Source organism: Anopheles darlingi, chromosome X (genome assembly GCF_943734745.1).
Source record: "Anopheles darlingi chromosome X, idAnoDarlMG_H_01, whole genome shotgun sequence".
NCBI lineage: Eukaryota > Metazoa > Arthropoda > Insecta > Diptera > Culicidae > Anopheles > Anopheles darlingi.
Genome location: NC_064873.1, coordinates 8,000,884 through 8,019,607, shown reverse-complemented (window position 1 = coordinate 8,019,607; position 18,724 = coordinate 8,000,884). Strand labels below are relative to the sequence as shown.

At 50.4% G+C, this 18,724-nt stretch overlaps 1 protein-coding gene across 1 annotated transcript; it reads right to left on the bottom strand.

Annotated features, from left to right (window-relative positions):
- Positions 1–10,135: 10,135 nt before the first annotated feature.
- Positions 10,136–17,603, bottom strand: LOC125957501 (katanin p80 WD40 repeat-containing subunit B1). Its single transcript, XM_049690249.1, has 6 exons — positions 17,436–17,603; positions 16,720–16,847; positions 16,285–16,621; positions 14,322–16,059; positions 14,161–14,235; positions 10,136–11,512 (listed from the first exon to the last, which is right to left on the bottom strand). Exons 1-6 carry the CDS (start codon positions 17,473–17,475, stop codon positions 11,275–11,277), a joined length of 2,556 nt encoding a protein of 851 aa, XP_049546206.1. The 5' UTR covers positions 17,476–17,603; the 3' UTR covers positions 10,136–11,274.
- Positions 17,604–18,724: the final 1,121 nt, after the last annotated feature.

The window sequence follows — 18,724 nt, the reverse complement described above, 5'->3', positions numbered from 1 at the left end:
AGAGAAATCGTTTTAAAGATTAAAACCCCCAGCCCTGGGAGGAAGAAGAGAAGAAAAAGTAAATGGAGAAGAAAAAAAACAAACGTGTAAACAAACACAAACGTCACAGAACGTCACAGGGCAAGCGTGCTGATAACAAGCGCCACGGCAGGCGCGCAGTATAGTAGCTGTGGATAGAAGTAACGGGATTTACGTCCCGATATCTTCGTTCGAGTGAGAGCGAGCGAGAATTTGGTCGAGTGATCGATCACCACACCCGTTCTCATCGCGCACACTTATCGGGACACTCTGAGCAAAAAAAAAACCAAACAAAACAAAACAAAAACAAGCACGCTGATTAGGTAAGGCAAGCGGCCCGTTGCGTTGAAGGCGTGAAACCGTGAAGAGAACCGTATTCCGGGCTTCCGACCGATCCGTTGATCCAAGCGTCCCTTTTCTTCTCGTTGTTCTTCCTTTCAGAACATCGGCTCAGCACTGGCCCTGCGTGACACAACGGCCTGTACCGGAGGCTCTGTACCTCTGCTGCTGCTGCTGCTGCTGCTAATTAGGACATCAAATCACGACAAAACACACACACAAACACTAGCACACACCAGCACACACCAGTTACGCCTGTCAATGCCCGGAGAAGCCGTCAGTCAGGCTCGCAAATTAATTCAATCAAAACGCCGGCTTCGTTGAACCTTGTATCCGTGTGTGTGTGTGTTTGTGTGTGCGTTGCCCCTAGGGCCATGGCACCAGACGCACACCGGGGCCGAAAGTGTCGCAAATTGATTTCGCACACCGCGACCCCGCGGAATCCTGGGGGGCGGGGGCATTTCCCGGCGCCATTGCTGGCCATTGTAGCGGCAGCTGCTGCTGTTGCTGTTGCTGCTGCTGCCGCAGGAGTTCCCAAATAATTTACAGCTCTCCGAAGCGCTGCTGCTGCTGCTATCGACGCGGGGCATCAACTTTTTTAATCAACAAAATCAAATTTCTATAACAACACCGGCATCCCGTCGGCTGGCCAGGGGGCTTCCTGCTGCTGCTGCTCGTTGCGTCGCGTCAGCATGGTGGTGGTGGTGGTAGTGGTGGTGGCAGGGCACACCCTGCCGCGCCCATCGGGGCTCCTGTTGCGGGGCCGGGACCTGTAATTATCGCTTCCTTCGGTGGTGGTGTCCCCGGGTTGTTCCTTCAGGCCTTCCTGCAGCTCGATCGCAACGCCACACCTCCCCCCCCCAAACCCCCGCTTTCCCCGTAACGTCGTGCCCCCTCGCCTGTGCCAACGGACCATTGACGGGAGATAGACGGTCCGGAGGGTGACCCATGGGTGCTCGTGGCTTGGCCGGAATGGTCACCGGAGGCCAATTCAGGAGGCCTCGCACCCCGTCAGTGTGTGTGTGTGTGTGTGTAGCGGTCAACGCGTAACTAGCCCCGATCGATGGTCACCACATGGCCACTACATGGCCACTACATGGTCCCAGTCCACAGTTGAGGTGAGGTTAGGGAACCGTCAGGGGGGGACCACACCCGCCCGCCCGCCCGTCCAGCGAGGGGGGGCGGGAGGGTCTATTGGCCACAATCGACTCTCGGTCGGTCTCGGCAAATCGGATATTGCGGTTTCGGTTTTGAGGTTAGGGCGAGAGATTGCGGTACCTACGCGGTTGGGGAAAGCCGCGTTTTCTTTTTTTGTTGTTGTTGTTTTGTTTTCCGTGCTGCTGTTGTTGTTCACTTTGTGGCGCGACGCAGAGAGAGAGAGAGAGAGAGAGAGAGAGACGACGCCGACGACGACGACGGTGATGATGATGATCTGACCGCAGAATGGTGGTGGTGGTGGTGGTGATAAAAATAATCCCAAAACAAAAAGATTGCTTGCGACTACTCACGACTGCTCACGTGCGCTTGGACGAGCCACAAGGCCTGCGAATGGACAGCGAGGTGAGGTTAGGGAGAGGCGCACCATGACTGATCCTGCGCTGGAGGATGCTGGAACCGTGTGTGTGTGAGCGCGCGCGCGCGCCGTGGAGTGACCCAACCGCGTAAACGAGTTTTCCAACCACAAGACCTGATGATGATGATGATGAAGATGATGATAGAAGAAGAATCACCGGTGGTACCGGGCAATTGTATGGCTTCCACTTGTCCACTCTGGCCTTCTTCCCGTAAGCGAGAGTCTCAAGAGTCGCCAGAGTGCGTGTGTGTGTGCATGCGTCGCGCGCCAGCGTCCATAGGTCTCCTCTTACGCCTTACCTCAGTCCGGCAGACCGGTGGAAAAGAGAGAGAGAAAGAACTAAGCCGTAAAATGGATGCCAAATCATAACTCATCACCTGCCAAGCTCCTGCCTTAGAAGCTTCACCACGCGCAGACCACAGGGTCACGGAACGAATGCGTCGCGGACAATCGACAAGCCTTTATTGTCCAGAACCACCAGAGGAACCAAAAAACCGGGACCAGATCCACCAGATGGGTAACGGAGACACCAACACACCACACGGGGTCATCGTCAGGGTTAATGGTATCGCCCATTAATCTAATTTAGCTTCCCGCTCATCGGTTGTTGTTGTTGTTGCTGCTGCTCTGTTCAATCCCTCCAGTCAATTCACCAAGCTCCAGTTCAGGTCCATGTCTAGGACTTTCACAGGCCCTCAACACAGTGCTTCGTCCTTCGTGGTAGTAGTAGTAGTAGTAGCCTTTGCGCCTGCTCAAGATGCTTGAGCAGCTTGGAGAAAGGTGTGGAATGAATTGTTTCGGATCGATCCCGCGGTCCCGCGGATCCCGACAAGTTAACAAGTCCATCGCGCAGGACGATCGCAAGGACCCCCTCCTGGGAACCCCGGGGCCCAACATGTCAACAGAAGACAGAAGGAGGGAAAGCGCAAGAGAAAGAGAAAAGTAAAAACACCGCGTGTGTGTGTGTGATACAGAGCGGGCTTTCTTATTTATTACATCTCTGTCACCTAGCCGAACCGAGGATGAGAGTTGTGCCCCTGCCCCTGTGTGTGTGTGTGCGCAATCCAAAAGCCCAGTCCATCATTGCCAGCCCCTGATTTAAAACGGGGGCCAATAAAAGCGTGTCGTGCCGGTGTCGGTGTGTCGGTGGTGTGTGCGCGACTACGGCAGCGCTCACAGAAGGCCGAGAAGAGGGATAGATGGATGGATGGATGTGCCCCGGGTATACCTTTCTATAGCCCGTTCCATACGCGCCTTATAGGCCACGCTGTTTGTTTGTGTTGTGTCGTCACTCGAGAGTGCTGGCTCTCGATGGTCGCTCTCTCTCTCTTTCTCTCTCTCTCTCTCTCTCTCTCTCTCTCTCTCTTCCTCTCCTGCCCTCGCTGGGTGTCACCAGCCGTGTGATTTGTTTCATTCTTCGATTTGTTTTCGTCACTTTAACCGTGTTTAAGGGTGACGCTGTGTCCGTGCGAGTGTGTGTGTGTGTGTGTGTGTGCCCTCTAGGGGTGCTGCTCCCGTGTGGCGTGCGAATGTGCCTGAGGGGCGCGCGCGCGCGCGATTTGCCCAGCCTATAGGCCCGTGGCCGCGGTCCGCAAGCCCAACATTCCGTATTTCCTAAGGAAGAAGAACAAGAAGAAAATGAAGAAGGTCCCAGAGCACCCACCGGCGGACGGCGGGGGACCGCCGCTTGTTTTGATTGTTGCCCACGAACGCCTCGATCACCCGCTGCGCGCACCCGGGATTTCCACCCCGGGGTCCCCTGGTGTAGGGGTCTTTATGCCCTTTTTTTTCTTTTCTTTTTTTTCTTTGCGCCCTAGACCGAGAGCGGCAGTAGCAGCAGCAGCAGCAGCAGCAGCAGCAGCAGCAGCAGCAGGGGCAGTTGCCTTCGACTTTGCCTTCCCGCCATTCGATGGCCACCACGCGGAGACCGCACCCAACCCCACTCGAGCCGCCCTCGAGGCCTCGGCTCTTTGGGCTCTTTTGGGCTCTTCGGGGATCGAGAAGGTGGAACAACGGGGCAATGGAAACATCAACACAACACTCCAAATTCGGACGCAGCGGCAGGAGGAGGATTGGGATGACAAAAAAAAAAAAAAAGAAGGAGAAAAAAGGCAATACATTAATCCTGTTGACAGTATGCATTACATACCTATTGATGGGAGATTACGCAGTCGGCAGGCAGGCAGGCAGGACCAGGGTCAGGGGTAGGCATCGGCATCGGCGGAATGCATCGAGAGGATCCCGATCAAGGACCCATGATCTCACCCCGTGTGTGTGTGATGACCATAACGAATGGGTCCCTCTTGAAGTAGTGAAGAAAGAGCCAAAATAGAGCACAAGCACTTCAGTGGAGGATATGGAGGACGAAATGGACGAAGGAATCGGGATTCCCGGGGTCCGGTTCAGGGGCGCTAATCGGTGCGCAATTGACGCGGCGGCACTTCACTTCGGAGTGCGATCTCTACTATCTCGAATGAGGGTTTGAGTGAGTGCGGGACATTCGTCCAGTCGTCCGTGTTAGGCGGATCATCATTATTGGCGCCTTCTACAGTATCAGCGTTATCTTGTTATCGCGTATCTTGTTATTTACGAGACTCCGAGCACGAACAAGAAGCAGAGAACATGAAGAAGAAGAGAGAGAGAGAGAGAAGAAGTGTCCTGTAAATTGATTTTTCCGCGAAATTACCGCCAGTGGTGCGGCGATGCGATGCGCTCTGTGACGATGGCTCCTGATGGAACCGTCGTGGAATGCATGCGGAACGGATGGATACTGCTTGGATAATATGCGCTCATATTGGTCGACTAATAAAAGATTAATGCCAAAAAGTGCACGCTTCATGTGGCAGGCGTTTATTCACAAAATGTCAAACGACCGCCGGATCTGCAGCGTCTCGGATTACGGTCGCTACACTTACGAATGATAATGCCTAACAATGTTTACCAGCTCAAAGAAAACGATACGAAATCGTTTCTTTTTGTGGCTGAAATTGAGTTATATTTGTAGTTAAAATACAAAAAAACATCACACATAAGAATATACATTTAACCCTCGGTTGGGCACCCGGGTACCCGGGTATCCATTTCAAGTTTCAGCGAAAAAATGAATGACTTCCCGTAAATATTTTTTCACGAAACTCCGGATCCCCAAAGTACAACTCATTTCAAGCCGAATTGGCATTGGAATTGTTTTGATAACTAATATTTAAAGGTAATTATGGGCCGATAAAAATAACATACGCCCAGTGGCACCCGGGTACCCGGGTACCCGGGTACCCAGCGCGTTGCCTATGCATATGAGCTATGTTTATAAACACAAAACAATACTTTTGATCAACATTTATCAATATACTCGGGTCTATCAATTGTTAAATAAGTAAACTACAATATTTTAATGAAAATAAATTCAAATTTTTTATTATTGTTGCGTTATAACACCAGCAATAGGAGAAAAATAAGTAACACATTATGCAGCCCTTTATTTGCAATTTCACCTATAAATTATTTCTCATACTGAATGAAAATGGTTAGTACAATGCCATTTTCATAACATATGAGTAAACCATTCGTTTATTTTGATTCAAAAGGTGGGGTTTCGGTTGACCCCGGAAACAAATATAGCAAGGGAAAGCTCTGATGGAAGTGGAAGCATCCGCGATAATTTAGATTCATATACCCTGTAGTTGATTCAGTATTTGTGAATTTCATTTTACCAAAAAATGCTCTATATTTCACAACTAATTTTTAACAACTAATCTTACAACTTGCACATTCTTGCAATTTTCAATTAGATAACTAGGAAATTTTTCCCCCTTGCGGATGAAGTAGTCGCCGTTCATAATACTTTTGCACACCTCACATGTTGTTTTCTAAAAATTATATGAATGTGACAAAACAATTGACAACGCGGATAACGAAAAAAGATTTTGTTGCTTATTGTTCCTTGCTAAGTTCAAATATTTGTGAAGTTCTGCGACAATAACAAGTAAACTAATGGCAAGTAGCTGATCGATTGTGATGATTCTGTTTCTCCCGGGTAAGACATCAACTATTCTACTTCTCTGGCGTGAATGCTTGTCTATCAGCCAGAAAATGATTGCCCGGTGGTAATCTAATAAGTCACAGATTAAAAAATAATACATTTTGAAATACACGGAAACTTCTTTACCATACACTGTTAGCTTTGCGCGAATGTATTGTGTAATCGTGAAGGTACCTTGATATGAATAGCTGCTCGTAAATTTGTGAGGAATATCTAAAAAATGGCAGCTTATGTTTTAAAAAATTACTATTTCGCATTGTGCATTCCTCTCTTACCAAAAATTATGTACCTTCCACATCTGCAACATTAATTCGTACAAATGGTATGGTATGACGAAAGTGTTTGCTATGTCGGTCACCATGGACAGCATCACTAGTATCAATTGTGTGGGTTGTGCAAGAGCCTTTTACGATGCAAAACAGTTTTATTCGAAGAAATAATTAATTTCATTGAAACAATTACAGAAAAACACCATCATTTTTAGATTTTAATGCTTGCTATGCAATGTATTCGGTAGAGAATGACCGTGTGAAGGGGTCCCAATGATATTATGTTCCTTGTTTTTATTGTTTTTTAATGCATTTTGTTTTGATTTTGAAACAAAAACACTTGGTCAAGACCCTTAAATTAGTTCATGTGCACTATTTTTGCCATAAAACTGATGAAAACGGCGGAACAATCACTTAACTATGCAATGTACATGAGCTGGGTACCCGGGTACCCGGGTGCCCAACGAAGGGGGTCGCCGGGTGCCCAACCGAGGGTTAAACAGATCTTTTGACATCGTGGAAGGGTAAGGCGTTAAACGTTTGGCATTAATTTTTACTATTAGGCTAGAGTTTACGTTTCCGTCCACGGCCATGGCTACTAAATGTCTACCATTTCTACCGCTACGCCGCCTCGTTAATACGTTTATTTACCATCCGCGCACATCTTGACCTAAAAACATGTAGAAATAATGCCCCTTTTGGGTACTTTTGCGGTTCTGTTATTGTCCATAAAAACGATTTTGTAAATTCCTTTAGCCCTTTTTTTTAATAAGAAATCGAAATATACGAAAAAAAACAGTGATATCCGCGGAATCGGGAGCAATTCATAGCGTTTTGCTGGGTATACCACTGTAGTTTGCCTAATACTAGCTATCAGCACTAGCAATACCTAGTAAAAGGAGATAGCTTTATGTTCTCATCGGTTATTTATCATCATAGAGATTACCTTGGTTTGAAATAGAGAGTTTAAAGAAATTGAATATACACTCCTTTCCTCGGAGCAGTAGTAGTAGTAGTAGAAGTATTAGTAGTAGTAGTAGTAGTATTGGTGGTAACAACATTTGTGACATTTCCCCTTCTGGTTCGAGATCATCATATTCAGGCTATGATTAACAGTAAGTTTCTATTGAGTAACTTCTGTCATGTTCCTTTCGCAAAAAAAAAACTTTGATTTGTAGCACGTACAAAGCGGCCATCGGCCATCGCGCCAAACGCAACGCGCCGAATACTCCGGCGAGCATAAACAAAAATGTCCAATTACCAGAAACGGGGCTGGTAGAATGGTAGTACTTCGTTTCCAGTGTCTGCACAGAGACAACTGTGCAGTACACGCCAGGGCAAGGACTACTGTGACTCGTTTATCCCCCTAACTTCCCTTGCTCCATGCGTTGCTACCAACTCCTAGACAATCCATCCTGCGAACTCCCCACCACTAGCTCCTTCGCTTCGACGTCGACGGCTGGTCCTGCCTGCCTGCCTGGCTGCCACTTAATTAACATAAAGCCGCGACAAACCACGCCGCGCCCTTTTCGCTGCCGAGGGGCGGGGGGAGGGAGACGCTGAAACGGGCTCAAGTGAGGTTATGTCAAGAAAGTTCAGCGAGTGCCACGCCACGCCACGCCACCAAGCGCTTTAAATGTCAAGCGAGCGCCATTCCGGCCTGGCATTGTCACCTTTATAACGTCGCTTTATCACCCACTTTGCCGGCGGCGGCGCGGTGCTACTGCTGCTGCTGCTGCTGGTTCGGCAAACACTTCTCCTTAAGCGGCTCCTCCGCTCGCTTCTTCCTTGTTCTTCTCGGTCGCCTGTCCCATTCCCCTTCGTTTTGGGACGCTATTAGGATACTGTTGACGCCGTGCCATCAGCGCCAGAACGTGCCAGAACGGAAGACGTCCGCCTTCACAGTGTTGAAAGGAGGAAGGGGGAGGGGGAGGGGGAAGGGGAGGTGAGAGTTTGTGTTTCCATTCCTACAAGGGGCCCCGGGGTCAGGGTAGTTGAAAGGCTTAGCTGAGACGGCGTGGAGCATAAAGCGAAAGGGATAGGAAAAGGAGCAGGAACGGGAGGAGGAAGAGAAGAAAGAGCAGGAGGAGGAGAAGATACGGGACCCTCCGCGTGAACACAACACAAATGGAGCGCCGTCGGTAGCGCTGACACCCCCTCCCCCCACCCCCACTGCCTCCACCTTTCGAGCCGGAGCCACACGCAATTCGCTGCTCGCTCATCATGCGCCGAGGTATTCCGAAGCGTCACCGGCAACAATGTCGGAGGAGTCGCAGCGGTCACCACACGAGGCACGCACAGACGGCAGCAGCGCCCATAAATCGCACAAAAAACCATCGCGCCAATTTACAACCCTGTCCCCACACACACACGGACAGGGAGCAAGGGGGGGGGGGGGGTGTGGGGAAAGGGAAAAAGGAGGAAGTTAGGACCGGGTGGGACATCGCCGTCGGCATTCGGCGGTTTGCGGACATCAAAGCGAGAGAACCGGTTCTTTCGTCTTTCCGGCTTCCTGGACACTGGCCAGTGGGCCACGGCGGAGGACCTCCAGCCGGCCGGCGTAAGTCCGCGGATAAGCGGATTAAATGTGCCCCACCCGTGTCTTCGGGCGGCACCCTGCGCTTCCGCTACGCCGCTGTGGCGGCTGTTGTTGTTGTTTAACGACCTTTTAACGAATTTATTTGACGGGCTGGCGGCAGGGCATTAAACGTTCCACGTTCCCGTACCCGTGGGTGGGAATCGCTCACCGTCGCATCCTATTTGTTTCTCTTTCTTCCTTCTCTTGCGGGCGCTGGGTACTTCTTGTTGTTGTTGTTGTTGTTGGAGTTCGAATCCAAATCCCGGACGTAAACGCCATTCTCTTCCATTAGAAACGGCGGAAGAACGGGAATGCACGCGGTTAAAAAACAACAAATAAGCAACGGTGAAGCGTCGGTGAAGCCTGTGATAGTCTAGAGCAAAGTGAGAAGATCCGAAACGCGTTTAACCGTGTGTGTGTGTGTGTGTATGTATTTACAATGTTGGACAAAATGAAACAACACAACAAGAAAGAAAGAAAAAAAAAAGCAAATTCCCATAAAGTTCTGGGTTGAGTTGAGTCTGTAGAAATGTGTTGCCAAGCCGTGCCTTACCTGCCACCGAGCTGCTGCGGTGAAGAACAGCATCATGATGCTGATGATGATCGTATAATACACTGCGTATGCGAGCATCGCAACAATCTCGGCCACCATTCATTGTAGACATATCTGCCACTCTCTTTCTTTCTCTCTCTCTCTCTCACTCTCTCTCTCTCTCTCTCTCTCTCTCTCTCTCTCTCTCTCACACACACACACACACACACACACACACAACACTGTTGTTGCGTTCGGCTCGGCAACATGGACAATGTTTGGGTAATTAATTCGTTATGATTGCACAACTGCTTATGTGAACTAGCTCGCGCAGCAGCCGGTAGTACCCCCGAGGCATCAACAACAGCAACAACAAAAAAAAAACACCACGAACGAGCCAGAAGTCCAGGAAGTGGTTAGCTCTGTCTGTCGGCTGTAATCCGGCTTTCCGCTTCCGATTTGCTCTCATTGATCCGAACCACCACCACCACCATCCAGCAGTGCTCTCCAGCATTCGGTTGGATCCTCGATGTCTAGCGTAAGCGGATTGCATCGAATTAACTTCTTTGACTGAAGCGGCGGGCCGCAGCCGTGGCGCAGCTCCTAGAGCGCCAGCACTGTTCGCCCTGGGCTTGCGGCGGCACAAGGTTCGGCTCATCGAAAGCTTGCCTCGAGCGTTAACGCGGCTGAACATCAATCAGCACACACACACATACACATGGCTAGTGCGCAGTGTTGGGAACCTTCGCCAGACCTCGCCGAATAAATTGTTGAACGTTCCGTTGCATCGGGTTACGTGTTCTTACGCACTTCGCGCTGAAATGGCAAATATAAATTTGAGTTGTACAAACAAATTAATCAAAACCAAGCCATTTGTACTGGCATACACTGGGTGCTCAGCGTTGGGCTCCCGGGGAGGACGACGGAACGACCAAATAAGCGCGGCTTAGAAGAAGAGTGCAGGCAGATGACACGAACTGCTAGGTGGTGCGCGGTTGAAGGTTTTTAATAAATAGTTACGTTTATTGTTACGGGTTCCTGTGTGTGTATGTGTCTGTGTGTTTTTTTCTTTACGCCTAGCCTATACCTGGCGCACGATTGACTGACGGCACGCTACGCTAAGGGAAGCGGCGGGCAAGGGAGGAATTTGTTAGCTGAGTTAAGGCGAAGTAATGATCACGACGAGGAACGCAAACGCTACGAGCCCCCCCGCCCATTTCGGGGCCCCCTTCAACCTCCTTTCCGATTGTCGTCTTGTCGGCCCTGCTGTTGGTGCTAATGCTGGTGCTACCATAGCACCAGTTAGACATAATGTAGTGTGAGGCAGGGAGGGTGGTGTGCGTGCGAGTTTTTTTATGTGCTTAAATCTAGGATTTTTTGGTTAGTGGTGATCACTGTATCACTTGCTCGTTAGTAGCCTCTCACTACGTTATTGCTATCTAACTCTCACTAGCTCCCTCACTTCTACTCAACTATTAATGCACTTGTGATGGGTCCTTCGATTAAAATCACCTACGCGACGCTCTCTCGCAGCCCGGCGAGAGTCGGGGCGGCGACCGCACCGCCTTCCCGCTTATCGCATCGCTCTCTTAGTCTATTAGTATGCGGATCACTTGATTTTGTTTTTTCTCTACTTTCGATACACCGTTTGCTTATCCTTACAGCTAGGCGCTGGTGAAGGCTGGCCGACTGCGATAACTAGCGCCGCCTACAATATCAGTCTTATTTAATATGTATGTCGCACGTAATGGTTTAAAAAAAATATTACAAATATTAAAAAAAGTACAAAAACATTCAAAATTACAAACATTACAAGTAATTAAAAAAAAACATCCATGAAAAACACACAAAAAACATCGGCGACCCTCCCCCAAATTCAGTTGAGAGCAGCTAGGGAGCCGTCGCAACCGTCGTGCATCGCCAACCTCAGATGTCCGTGATCATGGTTTGCAGCTGTTGGAAGATGGAAACGCCGACACAGTTCTCCGGCAGGCTGCGGATCTGGAGTAGCCATCTCTTGCACTCCAGGCACTTCTTCTGGCGCTCCTCGCGGCTCACGTCGACGCCGATCGTGCAGGCGCCAAGCGGGTCTGTATTTTCGCGAATCACCGGAAGGAAGCTACCCAGCATATCGCGCAGCGTATCGCACGCCCTGGTGCAGTGGCTGGAGTGGATGAAACAAAAGCAGACAGGAAACAGGAGAAGCTGAATCAGTGAGTTGGCCATCGTCATTTTCTTCTGATAATATGTGATGTAAATCCTTTGCTTTACCTCCACCTCATGTTCTATAGAACGAGACTACATGCTATCGCTCGTCAAATCACATCGCGCACGCAGAGTATTCCGTGACTGACTTGGGTTGGGTTGGGTTGGCTGGGCTGGTTTGGCCACAGAACCGGAATCCACCATTTGCAGGGGGAAACAGTGGGAAAAGAACAGCAAGAAGAGGAAACGAACAAGGACGTACACATACATACACACACACACACACACACACACACATATGGCGGAAGAGGGAGGGAAAGAATTAATATCCTCCATCATGGATTGCCGCGTGGCGTGGCCATCGGGATTTGCTTGTTCAAAGGAAGAGGGGAGGGGAGGAGGGGATGATTGCATGAAATCCTACTACTAGTGTGCAGCTACAGCAGTAGCAGCAGCGTTAGGAAAATGAAAAACGGAAGAAGGAAGAAAGGCAAAAAAAAAAGCGGAAACAACAACCATCCAGGACACTTCAAACCATGACCGAAGAGACAAGGGGCTGCGCGCAAAGCGGTAATAGATACTTTTACATAATCTTCCAATCAAAGTTTCCAATCGCGCTGGCAGCCGGCAGCATCAAGCCGGTCAAAGAAAGGACGATTTAATACGATGCATAGCAAGGGTGCCCCCGGGAGAGCATGATTCTTTCATCTCTGCCTCATCCGTTGGTTCGCACGTTCGCTAGTGTAACACACGCGCGCGCACGCGAGTGTGTGTGTGTGTGTGTGTGCAGGCTTGTGTGTAACACACGGTTCCGTCAACAAATCAGACTTCGTCCTTGCGAGCCTGGCCTGTGCCCGGTAGCGTGCAGCTTATGTACAGCGACGGCGGCACATACCCGCACCGTATGGTAGTACATGCGGCGCCGCCGCCGCCGCCGCCGCCGCTGCTGCTCGTGGTGCTTGCAACTGGCTCTATTTATTGGACCGTGCCGTACCAAAAAAGCGGTATGTGCGGCCACCATTTCGCGATGGCCAGTAGCACCCCGTCATCCCCCTCCTATCCAGGCCATCCGACGGGGTGCGTTTTGCTGGCAGTGGACGGTCCACCGAACTGCAGTCCTCCTGGATAATACACAACCATCGGTACCCCGGTGGCTATCGAATCGCTACTTTTTATGCCTCGTAAATCCACTGCGTTCTACTGCACAAACACACACAGAAACACACACACACACACACGCGTTTGTGCTAGCGAGTGTTGCTGACTGGCTGGCTGGTTGGAAGCCTAGGGAATGAATGGAGAAAATGTCATTATTTGCTCCGGTGACTGCAACGGGTAGAGGGAAAATTCGTCCTCGGGGACGGGCTCATCCCCTGATAAACAGGGCGGGCGAGAGGAGTGTCCGTAGCCCCATACGACCACAGATCGAAAGGCACGCACAGGCAGACAGGCGGGAAGGCAGGCCGCAGCTGTAGGCAAATTCAGAACAACCCAATTTAGCTCGTTAGGCCGAGCCGAGTTCCACTGTCCATTGATCAGTCTACCTGCTTAATTTTTGCTGTTGCCGCTCAATTTGTGGAGAGCGGGGAGGGGCTCTAGTTGCACAAAACAAGGGAAAAAGTACTTAGACAGCACCATTTCATCATCGTGGCTTTCTGTGAGTAGCACACTTCGTGGCATCCACATTTATTCCGTGACCGAGGAAACACGCAACCCACGGCCAGCGTGCAGACCTATTCAGCAGGATGATGTTGCCGGATTTGCCACCGTTTGCACACTGCATCCTTTTGACATCGCGCCAAAGATCGGGCGCCCCTCCCCCAGGGCGGGTTTGCATGAGCAGCCATCGGTATACACCGGTTCATACCGGCTCCCTAGGGTGCACTACGGGAAGGAGTGACTTCGTGGTACGCGCTGCACGAATAGGAATCCGCCGCAGCCGCCGGGGAGGAAGACGAACAGCCGACCCTTTTCCTTTGTCGTTAAAAAAAACACACAGTTGAGCAAGGGTGAGAGGGGAAGGGGAGAAGAGAGTGTGAGAGAGAGAGAAAGAGAGAAGAAAAAGGATAGGGGGGTTTTTGGATGTCGGATAAGAATTCTGCTCAAATTTAATATTTATGTCCGCAAACTATCATAATGGAAGACAACAGTTTCGTGGTCCATTTTCGGGTAAGCTGACGAATTAACCAGAGGAGAATAGTAGTTCAAACGGAATACTACACTCTTCCCTAGCTTGAACTGTTTTGTGAGGGATTTGACGGATAAACCAATCGCGGCAACATCAGGACAGCAATGTAGAACCATTGCACATGATCCGAGCCACAGTCCACTTGGTCGGTCGACAGTTCCGCGCGGTGTGCTTGCACTGGAGAGTGCACGTTACGTAACGCATCGTTCAACGACTAGCGAAGACACGATCCATCATTGCGTTACACATCGCTTTCGAAACCGTTACCGAGAGCGAGGACACACAAAACCATCTTATTCACCACTTTAAGGTGTAATACAAGCTATACAGAGCCGTTCATAATGAAGAGACATTCGTTTGTACACATGCATCAGAATGTAATTTCCTACAGTGCGTTAAAAAGTGAATGTGGTACTTACAATTTCACTTCACTCTGCAACATACTATACAGTTTGGGCAGCAGCAACACACACATATCTAGTGTCCATTGTGAACTAGATGGGCAAAGAAAAATGGGAAAACGAGTTAGTCTGCGCGTTCAGTGGTGTACCGCCGGGTTCTCGATTGTGCTGACACTTACGTTTTCTCCAGCATTGCACCGAGTAAGTCGACTAGTAATTGATGATCGCTCATCTGTACCGCCACCTTCAGCGCACCGATTATGTTGCCCTCTGAAGTATAGCGGCGGATCGCCAGCAGCAATGCGTTCCGGTTTTGGAGCGTCTGCATCATAACATGGTGATGCTGGCTTAGCATTTGTAACTCCAGCTCCTCCGTTGCTGACATACTGCCATTGCTGATGCCAATACCGTCGCCGAACCCGTTGCCATTCTCGTGCAGTCGATGGCTCTGGCTCAGGCCACGAAGAAGCTGGCCATCACCGTTCGTCGGGATGCTGCTCGAATGCATTACGGCGCTTGGTTGGCGTGGCCCACTGTGGAAACTGTTGCTGCTGCTGCTATTGGTGACGGTGCTACGTCCATGGCCATGCCGTATATCGAGCGACGTTTTCGAACGCACCACCGGTTTCGTTACGATCTCTACCTTGATGTTGCCGTTGTGCGACGGTGCCCCACCGTTCGAGCGCTGATGCCTGTCGATGCCATATTGTCTGCCGTTACTAACCTGGGCGCTGTCGCTGCGGTGCATCTTGCTACCACCGTGCTGCAATTGTGGATGATGATTGCTCCGGATCGGGGAGCTGCCGCGACTGATGGGTTTTCGGAACGTCACCGGCTCTTCACCGGACCCAAGCTTATTCAACTCGAACGTGCTCTTTGAGTTACGATGCATCAGGTTACTGGTCGAGCGGCTGCTCATTGCTAGTCGGCGTTGCTCGGCCACGGAACTGCGGGCACCGTTGGATGAGGTTGCCGAGGTCGAGGCTGTTACGTTCTGTCGGCCACGACTGCTAGTGGTTGCCCGGTTCGTTCCGGTACTGACATTTCCTGAACTGGTAGCGCTTGCTGCGCCTGACTGCATGTTACCACCGCTACCAGCCACCTTTGGTGCATAATACGGTGTTTGTGCACTGTGCGATGGTCGGCGCATTGCCGGCCGCTCCCGATGGGTTCCGCTCGTAGCAACCGTCCACGCGTTCATATCTTCCTCGTCTATCATTTCGATGCTCAGATTGGGTGACATTCCACCGCCACCACCAGCAACGTTCGAGCCGCTACACTCGTCGTAGTCGGCCAAGCTGGCGGAGACCGCTGTACCACCACCAGCCCCTAATCCAGGCGTAGTACCCAATCGGTCGACTCCGATCGAAAGCCGTTGCTTGCCGCTGCCCCGACTAAAGCTTTTGCGCGACGTTTGATTAATAGCGAATGCTGCGTCAACGTTTGGTTTCGCCCAGAAGGCCCGTAGTCCAGATAAAGGGACCACATAGACCGCGACTTCGCCACCTTCGTACGTGCTGTAGATAAGCTCCTGGCCCGCGATGTGCATATCGCCCAGCTGCCAGAGCGCTGCCGAACTGCCTACATTCAGCGCGATCTGATCGAACTCCTGATCCGGTTCCCACCCGATGACATTAATACCAGCGGCAGTCCCGACGAACAGACACTTGCCGCTCTCATCGAACGTGACGCATCGTACCGGTTGCCCATTGCTGGCCGCTGTCGCTGGTGGCGGTCGCGTCGTCCGCGTCAGCAGCTTGGACTGCTCCAGATCGTACAGATCAACCGTACCGTCCTGGCGGCCTGCCGCCATTAGCAGGTCCGACGGGTGGTATTGGACGTAGGTGGCGGGTGTTTTACGCTCTGTAAACTCAGTACACAGTTTATTCGTCCGAATGTCCCAGATCATGACACTGCCTGTAATTTTGTAGGCGGGGAAGGGACAAATGACCATTAGTATATCATTCCGTGCCCGGAAAAACAATCACCCGTATGACAAAAGGCCCTGAAAGTGGGCTGTTAATAACAGGCCGCCACACGAAAGGGACCTATTACTGGCCGGTTTGCGGCCCTGTTACACATTAACAGGCCACTTTCTGGTCCTTTTGTCATACCGGAAGCTTGTGCACGCTCGCATATTACCTTCGTCGCCGGCCGATGCGATCCACAGACCGTCGGGCGAGATCTTGACCGAGTTGACGTATGACATGTGGCCACGGTACCGCGTAACGCACGATTTCTCCCGGATATCCCACAACCGAATCGAGGTGTCGTTGCTGCCGGACACGACGAAATTGTCGTCCATCGGGTTAACGTCGAGTGTCCGGACGCTCTTCATGTGTCCGTAAAGCGAAGTCGATGCGCTGTTAGCGTTCAAATTCCACAATTTGATAATGCCTGTATCGTCCGCAGAGTAGACAAAGTCGTCCGAGTAGGCAAACTTGACGTACTCGATGGACGAGTTGTGTCCGGCTAGCGTCTGCAGCAGCGAACAGGAGAGGGTGGGTGGATGGTAGAACGAACGTGAGTGACAGACGCGGCACAAGAAATACGACCGACACGGGCCAGTAGGCTTACCATGGAGCATTCCTGGCTGCTGAATGCCCAAAGCTTAACGTGAAAATCATGACCGCCCGTAACCAGAACTCGTCCCGTTTCGCCTAGGTTCAGACATGTTACATTACGACTGTGTGCTTGAATATGATCTGTAGGAAGACAAAAGAGCAGAGCGATCAGAATCATGATTAGGTTTCATGTTGACGATAGTCCAGATTTGGCTCTCCACCAGCTCAAGCATTAAGGCTCAGTAGCTAGAATCATGACAGATCGTCGAAGCTCAACACGGCGAGGGCGGGCGCGTGCCGGTGGCAAGAAGAGGAGGAAGAAAGGGACAGTTAGAAGGTGCGCAAGCAGCATGGTGGCAATTTTCACCATTGCAATTAGGAGGAATTGACCAAACCACAGTTTGCAGCGAGCTGGTACACCCGGCATGCGATCATTTTCTACTGGCCAATGGCTTCACCCACAAGGTCGATGACATTGCAAGGCTGCGACGATACCATTCCGGACAATGTTCGACCAGCTGCGGTGCTGTCGTCGCCGTTGTAGGTCGCGCAAGCCGAGGCCTTTTCGCACGGTAGAAAGGAAGAAAGAGGAAGCGGAGGCAGGAGACGGTGGGTAGGGCGATGGGTGGGTGGCGAGGAAGGCCGCCGTTGATCGAATGGAGTAGGGGTAGCCTGATTTGTCACCGTGCACATTCGCACGGACAATCCGGAACAAAACACACAACTTACAGATGTTTGACGGGAGCCTCCGTGGGGTGACCGACGCCATAATCTTAGGGGCACTTCTCTGTGACCACACAAAACGAAACACCAACAAAAGCAATTTGCGACACCTTCTCTTAAACTAACGATGGTTGATAACAAGTCTTGTGCTTGATTGCGATAAGTGAGGGCTTGGCCACAGACCTTGCGACAGTTAGCGAGACAGCGAACGCGACAGCTCACTTGACAGTGCAGTAGACAGCAGTTGTTGCGCTCATTGTGGCTGTGCATGTGGACGAACCCTCCAGCTGTTATACCGTTAGGCTTTAAGCGCTCCACACACCGGTTGCGGGACGGAACGTTGCGTGCGTTGCGGCTCGTGTCTATAGAGTCTACACTACCACACTCAAGCAATATTCAAATATTTGGTAAAAGACTAGCCGTGGCCACACGGGGCGAAAACTCTAGCGCAAACGAAAAAATTAATGCCAAAACATTTACGCTTGCCGTTTACATGCTGTCAAACGATTATAGGTCCGTGGAGCGTAAAACCTAGAGTAAAAGCTGTTTGCAAACGGAAGGGCTCGCAATATGTTCTATTTGTGGTTTACATTGATAGATAGTGATCATTGCTAGTGTGTTCAATCCTTTTCTTCCACAAAACGATTTTAATTTCCTCAACCCGGCCACGTAAACATATCGAAGCGTAAACGATTTGGCATTAATTTGTAAATTTGCGCGCAAATTTTCGCTCCGTGTGGCCACGGCTAGTCTTTGGTAAAAGACTGGTTTGGTAAAAGACTGAAATAGGCCCCCCCACTCACGGTGAGTTACTGAGTGACCGAAAAAATCGTTAAATACCACTTTTTAGATAAGCAAACCTTCATAAAAATGTGCGGAAACGTAAATAAATGTATTAGGGGAGGGGGAGGGGTGGAAAAGTTACATTTTACCATTAAAACAACGATTGTTTCGGTCACTCAGTAACTCACCGTGAGTGGGGGGGCCTATTTCAGTCTTCTACCCAGTCTTTTACCCATTTGGGTAAAAGACTGAAGGTAAAAGACTGAAACAGGCCCCCCCACTCACGGTGACCGAAAAATGCGTTAATTACCACTTTTTAGATAAACAAACCTTCATAAAAATATGTGAAAACGAAAATAAATGTATTAGGGAAGGGGGTAGGGGTGGCAAAGTTACATTTTCCGGTAAAAGACTGAAATAGGCCCCCCCACTCACGGTGAGTTACTGAGTAACCGAAAAAATCTTTAATTACCACTTTTTAGATAAACAAACCTTCATAAAAATATGCAGAA

Excerpts from the sequence above, each read along its gene's own strand:
- LOC125957501 (XM_049690249.1), bottom strand. The coding sequence starts at position 17,475 with ATGGCGTCGGTCACCCCACGGAGGCTCCCGTCAAACATCT. Across the intron at positions 16,848-17,435 it reads GAGGCTCCCGTCAAACATCT|ATCATATTCAAGCACACAGT; the intron begins GTAAGTTGTGTG and ends GTCTTCCTACAG. Across the intron at positions 16,060-16,284 it reads CGCATCGGCCGGCGACGAAG|GCAGTGTCATGATCTGGGAC; the intron begins GTAATATGCGAG and ends ACAAAATTACAG.